At 32.2% G+C, this 8,758-nt stretch overlaps 1 protein-coding gene across 1 annotated transcript; it reads right to left on the bottom strand.

Annotated features, from left to right (window-relative positions):
* Nucleotides 1-1,396: 1,396 nt before the first annotated feature.
* Nucleotides 1,397-7,359, bottom strand: LOC116337491 (sodium-coupled monocarboxylate transporter 1). Its single transcript, XM_031762097.1, has 10 exons — nt 6,882-7,359; nt 6,029-6,112; nt 3,535-4,451; nt 3,342-3,457; nt 3,047-3,210; nt 2,785-2,980; nt 2,579-2,701; nt 2,329-2,476; nt 2,076-2,254; nt 1,397-2,005 (listed from the first exon to the last, which is right to left on the bottom strand). Exons 3-10 carry the CDS (start codon nt 4,207-4,209, stop codon nt 1,738-1,740), a joined length of 1,869 nt encoding a protein of 622 aa, XP_031617957.1. The 5' UTR covers nt 4,210-4,451; nt 6,029-6,112; nt 6,882-7,359; the 3' UTR covers nt 1,397-1,737.
* Nucleotides 7,360-8,758: the final 1,399 nt, after the last annotated feature.

Consider the following 8,758-nt stretch of genomic DNA (forward strand, 5'->3'; position numbering starts at 1 on the left):
ACATTTAGTTTATTTTGTGTGTTTATTTTTATTTAAGTTTTAATTAATTTTGTTGACAATTTTTATTGTTATTCATTAAGTTAATTGGATGTTGGATGGTTTATTCATTAATCCAGCGTCCAGTCCCATCAAGGAATGATTTTTGTTTTGTTTTTGTTCGACAAGTTTCAATATTTTTTCAAACTCTCGAAGGTTTTGAGTTCTTGGAGAGCACTTTCACTGGCTTCTCAGTGTCTCCACTCATTTGCATTACTTTCAATCTTGACTTTTAGTACGTAGAATTGGCTTAGCCGTCATATAAAAACCTCCTTTCGAACTAATATGATTTCAATTCACATGCCCCTCTGCCAAATCGACAATTTTCAATATTTTTCCAAACTCTCGAATGTTTTGAGTTCTTAGAGAGCACTCTCACTGGCTTCTCAGTGTCTCCACTCATTTGCATAATTTTCAATCTTGACTTCTAGTACGTAGAATTGGCTTGGCCGTCATATAAAAACCTCCTTTCGAACTAATATGATTTCAATTCACATGCCCCTCTGCCAAATCGACAATTTTCAATATTTTTCCATACTCTCGAACGTTTTGAGTTCTTAGAGAGCAATCTCACTGGCTTCTCAGTGGCTCCACTCATTTGCATAACTTTTAATCCTTGATGTGGTTGGACGCTGGATTAATGAATAAACCACCCAACATCCAATTAACTTAATGAATTAAACTTCAGAATTCAACAATTCGAACTGAAATAAAAATATAATAAAAAACTGACAAAAAATAGAATACATGTTTTTAACTGAAAATTGAAACTTTGAAAATGAATCAGATGTCTCATCCATCATCCAGTATTTCTATATGCTAATCGAATACTTCACATGAAATGTCAAATGAGATGTAGAGTATTTTTGAAATCCAACTTATTTATTTATCCATAAAATATAACTCATCCATGGATAAACTAACATCTATTCTATCCATGGATGCACTATAACTCTCCTCTATCCAAGTGGATCTCTCTCTCTTTCTTTTCTTCATGAATAAATTTTTGATGGATGGTGGATGTATCTTATCCATTAAAAAAACATCCATGGATATTACTTATCCAGTCCTTTTAAAAACAAAATCTATCCATGGATGAATGGATGTTGGATAATGGATAATTTGGGGGACCATTGATAGAGAGCCGTCTTGACTTAGTTCCATAGTTAGATATTTTTATGCACGAAGTCGGATTGTGAGATCAAATTTTCTTCAGATGCACAAAGATAGGTTTTGAATGCGAAGAAGGGAAAGAAAATGTAGCATTGCTTTATATTCTTTCTAAAACAAATAAAAGTAAATTCGAGAGAAAATGGATTTTCTGTCTTTTTAGTCATCGCAAGAAATGAAAACCAAGTGATTCTTTTGTTTCTTAAAATTTGTTTCGTTTTTATTAATATAATAAATCGAGTTGTTTTAGCAATCTCTTTTGACTAATTGCATACGATTCCTTAATACCTATGCACATTGGTGTTATATTGAGTATTTTTTGGCAGAATAGCATTCCGCACGGAACTATATACGGATATGATTCCATAAATTTATCTATTGATTGTGCATTCCCTTTTCTATTGTATTTTATGTTTAATATTAATAATAATCTAATACACTTATGTTCTAAATTTAAGTCAATGTCTATCTAATTTTTATTATAAACGTTTGTACCATTTTACGTTTTATGCTAATAGCATAAAAATCCATCTATTCTTCGATCTTCAATGTAACATTGTCTATTCCGTGCAATTGAATTTGATGTATTTGCGATTTACGACGATACGATTCAACCGTGAATATCGTTGGTTCACCTTTAATTTTGAGAATTTTTTCATTATTATGTTCAACTATTGACATCACTTTTGATTTAGTCATCTTTTCTGTTATTGTTGATATTAAAAGACCGAGTAAAATGGTCAGGACAGTTCCAAGGAACGAATACCACATATAACTTATACGAAATATCGCTGGACTGCTACTTGAAAAAAGAGAAAGCATTTAGACTATGGAATATCATGAAGACGTAACATTTGGGTTCAACTTACTATAAACTTGTGCCGGTATTTTGCTGAGGCACATTTTGGTGTGTGGTTGAATTAGAAACAAAACAATCGCATGTATTCAATGATAATTCCAATGGTTCCACTTCAGCATTTTGTAAGAGTGCCATTATTCCAATGTAAACGACAAGAATCAATGAAATTATACCGCCATACAAAGCTCCCTGTTGAAAAAACATTAAACAATTGATGAACTTGTCTAAATAAATCGAGGTACACGTGTCTTCAACAGCGTTACCTTAGTATTGGCACTTTTGAAGAAAACGCCGAGTGAAAACAATCCAAGTGTGACGCCCCCAATGAGGCCATTCAATGTAAGAGTGACTTGTAAAATTCCTCCTAATTGTTCAACCACAAATACCAGCAAAAATGATAAAATTCCATATCTACATCCGGAAGAATTTTAAAATTGACTGGTTAATTAACACATAAAAGGCTATATTCACAAAAATTATGGCCAATAAATGTACATGCAAACTTTCACATACCCCAATGACATCCACTTTGCATAAACGGCACCTTTTTCCGGTTTTATTTTTATATTTAAACCCGTGCCCACAATATCTTCGCTTGTAACGGCCGCCAACGAATTTAGTGCTGATGCAACAGTTCTATTTCAACATTATTCAACATTACAGATAATATTCACTCCAGTTTGTCGAAGAATTACATTTAAAAAAAAAGCGAAACTTACCCCAAACTGGCAGCGAAGATTCCGGCCACAAAAAATCCATTCACGAATCGGATGTCATGGAAAACGTCCATAATGTAAAATGGTAGCAGCTCATCTTTGGCTCCGATCTGACCAGATTTCAAGGGACTGCAATCTTTGTAATGCGCGTAGAGAGTGAGACCCGTGTAAAAGTTCACAATAAATATAAGAACAAGACCTGTTTGAACAAAAAACAAAATCATTTTTAATAATGTTTTAACATTAAATTTCAATGGATGCTCACCAATGATTGAGAGGGTTAGTGCTTTATTTGCTTTCTTCTCGCATCTAAGTGACATACACTTCTGAACGGACGCTTGATTTGTACATAAAAGTGACACCCAATAGAAGAAACCACCAATCACAACTGAAAATACAGTGTGCCGCGTTACTGGATTTGGATCCAAACTGCAAAAAAAAGGAATTATTGAATGTAAATGACGATGTTTTTTATTAAATAGTTTTATATATATTTCTGGCCAGCCACATCAACTTAGATTAAATGACAATTTGATCAAAATGAAGAACAATTGATTTACTTAAAAAATTCCAGACGTTTTCCTTCATCGGCTACCGTCCATATATCCATAAAACCGCCCGTATAAACAAAGCCCAGGCCGACTACTAATGCCAATGAGAATGCAAGTACACATGCCTAATGAAAATAAAACACGCGTTAAAATCATAATTTTCCCACTCGTCCAAAAATCAACAAAAAATCAATGTATTTACTTGAAAAGTGTCTGCAATAACGACTGCTTTCATACCGCCTTGTGATGCATAGAAAATGCAAACTAAGTAAATAAGAAAGACAGCAACTCGTGTATTCAATCCGGTGGCTTTATTCAGTGCAATGGCTGGTGCATAAACGGAAACTGCTGTGTAAAATAGCATCTGAATGATATACAAAAGGGCACCAAAAATGCGAATATTCTTGCCAAAGCGAATGCCCAAGTACTCATAGCAACTGGTCAATTGCAACTTAAAATAAATGGGATAGTAGATTTTGATGGCAACCGGAATGACCATAAAAATCGATATAACTATTAGCGCAAATTGAGTGCCATTGAAAACGATTTCGGACGGATTTCCAAGCAATTCGATGGCTGTAATGAAGCTGGTTGTTAAACTCAATGACACTGGCAACAGGCTCATTTCGGTGCCATGAAGAAAATCAGCCGATGTATTCTCGGTTCCGCTGAAGAATCCATAAAACACTCCAATGCCCAATGAAATCACAAGCATTCCCAACACTATTGAATAATCATAAATGGTGAACGTGCCAACGTGTCGATTTCTTTCATCGCCACACTCATGGATATTCGGATCGAGTGATTCTTTTGCAATCACCAGAATGATCATTTCTACTGCTAACATAAGCACGAACATACGCTTTGCAATACTCATTTTTGTTGATCTTTATTTTACACACAATTCAAATTCGCTTTTTTTTTCAATTTTAAACTCAATTCCTGCTAGTGTGGCTGACTGGTTTGTAATACGAAAGAGCTTAATGCCTTCTGTTTTTTTTTTCTATTGCAGCACCACTTTAGTTCATTTACATATGACTTTAAGACACGTGCTTCTAAATTTTACGACTCGAACACAGTTTATATCTCTTTGTTTAATGATCTGCGAGCAATGGACATCTGAAATTGAAGAAGATGGTTTACATTTGATTATCTACGATGAAAAAATAGAAATTATCTTAGAATTGAACACAGCAGATCATACCATGATTTTTTTTTTGTTTAAATCTATGTTATATTCTATTTGTATCTGTACTCGATCTTAACCTTCATCATGAGTTTTTTTCTTTTAAAACACACTAAAAATTCTGCATATCATCGAGGTAATTTTTCTTTCGATCAAATTATTCGCACACGCTATCAATCATAATAACAATTAATCCGTTTAAAAAAAACACTTAAACCATTGAGAGATATTTCGCCAAATATTGTAATGGGCTTAATATTAAAATGATTTGTTATAAATCAAGCAAAAAATTAAAGCGAACAATCAATGTTCAAATGCACTTTAAGTGACGTGAGAATAGATTATTATTACTGTTATTGCATATCACATTTTAATTAATTCTGCATTTTGCATAAATGACAGAAAATAATTTATTTGAAAAAAAAAAAAAAATGATTCAAAAAGCGATATTTTAAAATTCGGATTCAGTTTCAATATGCACTGGCACACACGCACACTGTGGATCTGTGATTGAGTATTCCCAATGCAAACCAGTTCAAACCGATGAACCGATGGAGTGAAACAGGTAAAAGTTGGTTGAATCAGACATTTTCTGCCAATATCCGGATCGAACCAGAATATCGCAATCGAACGACGATTCGAAACACGCAACGACCATATATTTTTATAAGTCAGATATGATGACTGTTTCAACGGTGATTTCTTTTCTTATTATCTTTCATCCATTCTCATATTTGCACGAATAAATGATCTTTGTGCTTCCCAATGAGACTTGCCACAACAACAATTGATCGCTCTCAAATTTTATTTTAATTTATGTGGCGGGACATTAATGAGTTGTTTAAAGGATGAATTAAAGAAGAATATGGTGTGCTTAATTCGCGCTTGAAATGTTTCTTCTTCAATTGTAATGAAATTGATTGAACAAAACAATTAAAACATAGCTCAACTGAAAATGTTTTACTTTGTGCTCAACATGTTGGCTTGTTTCCATTACACATACACACACACAACAAATTATTTATTGCGTAGAATCGTATCGAATAAAATCTAATTATTAAGAATGTTAGAAAATTGTCTTCGCCAACCATTAATTTGGTGAAGCCTATTAACATTGAGCACTAAAACAAACAATAACAAAAAATGCACTCGTTGATTTTGGAATAATTTGATTGTTCAAAATAACGAAACCAACTGAAAATACATTGACCAAAAATATTAGATTCCTATCGAATTCATTACCAAGTGGAATATTTCGAAATGATAATATTTTCCTTTGAGTCTTTCAATAGAAAACAATTGAATAAATTGTCTGCGTCTCACATTACTCAAGTCATGATTGAATGGCTTTATTCAAACAATAGAACTGTGGTTAAGATCACCAATTCAAAACATATCGTAATGTATGATGCATAAAGAGAAGTTATGTAAAGTGTAAACCACAAATTATAAATGTAAATAAAATAAAATCAATGAAAAAAACGTATTTCTTTGTAGTTTAGGTACTTACGGGTAATACTTGGGCAGAATTTTAGGCTAGCACGAATCAAATAAACTTTTTGCCAACAAATGGCAGATGCAATAATATAGAAACCTGTTAAGCATTTAAACAATGAAAATTTTAAAATTTGGCAATGAGTATATGAAAGTATGAGATTCCGTAATTCACTGCTTGTGAACTAAACGTTTGCATTTTAAAGTGTCCATTATCTTCTTATGTAATTAATTGTCAAAGAGGATTTCCTACGTTTTATTTATCGAAATCAAAGAAAATTATATCTGACATAAGTCATATTTTTTAATACATTCTAATCACGATAATATAAATGACAAAAAATGACAGATTTTTTTTCGAATTTTTGTGCAATCATTTGATTGTGAGAGAAAAATGTGCACAAGATAAAAATCGGTTGTGTGATCGAACCGAAAGAAGTTATTGTAACTGTTTCGTGACTATTTTAATTAGAAATTGTGCAACGCCAACAGTGAAAGCGTTCTATGACGTTCACAGTAGTACACAATTCACTTGCAACGTCAGAAATAAAATTTCAAATTATAATTAGCTATCGTATTTGAATCACACAAAATATAGAAGGAAATAACGAGACACAAACCGGCACAATAATTATATTGAATTAATTACATCCAACACTTTGTTTCTCATTAAATTTATCTGTTCAAATTGTAAATTAACTGTTTTTTGTGTTGAATTTAAACAGAAATTCGAAAAGAAAAAGTTCAGTATTGTAATGCGAATAAGCTTATTTCGTGGGTGAAAAAAAAAAACTGTTCAAAATGTTTAAATGCATTTTATTGCCTGCTTCCAGAATCAATCATGCGATACGGATCTTTTAAATACTCACCTTAAAGCGATAAAAATCGATAATTTTTTTTTTTTGTGTTGTTGATTGCTTAAATCTGTGTCTAGATCTGTGCTAAAAACGTCCGAAATTGAATTTGTAAAATGAAACCGTGTGTATTTTTGTAATTCATTCGTGATTGATATTCACACGAAATTTGGACACATTCGTTTAACACACCACAAATTAAATGTAACACAGATGATGATGCACTTTTGCGAGACAATTTGTCAACCCTTTATCTTAATGTTGCGCTTTTATAATAACTGAATGGAAAACCGATATTCGTTATTTATTTGGCAAATATTCACGCTACAATGATTCACACTAATGGACTTAAATTTTACCGTGGAAAATTGAAGAAAAAAATGTTTTAATTTTAAATTAAAAAAAAAAAAAAAACGGAACGGAATGCGTTTGTTCTCTTTGAGATTTTATGGTGATTTTCAGTTGCGTCCAGAATGCCAACCGTTAAGTTTCAATTCAAATCAATGACTGACTGCGCTGAAACAATATCCAAACATGTTTAATACTACACGAATATATAGATTTGATTGAATTGAGATGGTTTGGAATTAATTAATTTTCATATCGTAGAATGGTCGACGCGCGAACGACACACACATACACTCATAAAACACACATCATAAGGAATGATAAGGAGCGAGAGATAATATCGGAGAAATGAACAACCCATAGTTTTGTGCATACAACCAAATCAAAAACAAAAAGAGAGAAACAATGTTTTGAATAAACGAGAAAAAAAATTCCAAAATGACGAAATATAAACAAATAACAACAACAATAAAAAAATCGGATCAAACTGTGTAGCGGAAAAATTATGAAAGAATGTAATAATTTGGATCGGGTGGGGAGTTACAACGTAGATTTTAATGAAATTTCATTAGAAAGCTATATCTGTTCCTGTCTTTCCTTGCTTCAGAGATGTAGCTATGACTGACATCAAAACAATGCAGAACGGATCGCACGCGAAATTGTCGAACAATTGCACTTGAAATATCTATCTATTGAACTTGATTTGATCGACAAGAACCGGTAAGCTGACGATTTCTTATTAAATCAATCAGGCTATTGTTTAATAAGTTGGAAAACATGCAAAATAAACTGCTTTAAATCACCAACATTAAAAAAACGACTAAAGAAAAAAGGTCCAAACAAAAAAAAACCGAATATATTGACTCATGTGTTTGTTTGGGTGTACTTTTTGGGTCGGATCCGTTTATTTATTTAGTCTACTATAATGTTGATGTGATATTCATCAGTGATTTCATTTCCAATTTGGCATTACATTTTCGGTTCATTCACATCGAATTCGTTTTTTTCATACATTTTTTTTGCCAATTTGATAATATCGGTTAATTTAAAAGACGAAAAACAAATTGTCTTGAAAAATCAAAATTAACAAAATGAGTGAGTTATATAATCTGCGTCTGCGTTGATGATTCATTGCAAATTAACGATTGCATTGAGGATCTTCTTCGTTGAAATTCGTATGATCATCAGGTTTTCAAATAATTTTGACGAGCCTACTATAGCCACATATCAAGTGCTCTTTATACAATTTGGTTTTGATGAAAAGTGTCATAGCATTCATTGTGCTTAGAAAAATAAATTTATGAAACAATATATTAAATGCTTCACAAGAAATGAATAAAAGTCAATTCAAGAGCGATTCGGTCTATCAAAGCCACATTGTGCACGTGTGTGCATTGCAATCATTGGAAATTCAATAAAATTGATTTGTTTTTTCGAACGATGCTCAAATGTAAGTTGGTTGGGCTTTCCAGCATACTTGGTCGAATAAAATTACTCACATTTTCGACTATCGAATTGTTTATCATTTGAATAAACTCTCATCA

The sequence above is a fragment of the Contarinia nasturtii genome, unplaced genomic scaffold (assembly GCF_009176525.2).
Source record: "Contarinia nasturtii isolate CC-2019 unplaced genomic scaffold, AAFC_CNas_1.1 Cnas_scaffold_285, whole genome shotgun sequence".
Taxonomy (NCBI): domain Eukaryota; kingdom Metazoa; phylum Arthropoda; class Insecta; order Diptera; family Cecidomyiidae; genus Contarinia; species Contarinia nasturtii.

Bases quoted from the DNA above. Each gene is read 5' to 3' on its own strand.
- LOC116337491 (XM_031762097.1), bottom strand. From the start codon at position 4,209: ATGAGTATTGCAAAGCGTATGTTCGTGCTTATGTTAGCAGTAGAAATG. The intron at 2,702-2,784 runs GTAAGTTTCGCT...ATGTTGAAATAG, and splicing joins ATCTTCGCTGCCAGTTTGGG to AACTGTTGCATCAGCACTAA. The intron at 2,006-2,075 runs GTAAGTTGAACC...TTTTTCAAGTAG, and splicing joins AATACCGGCACAAGTTTATA to CAGTCCAGCGATATTTCGTA.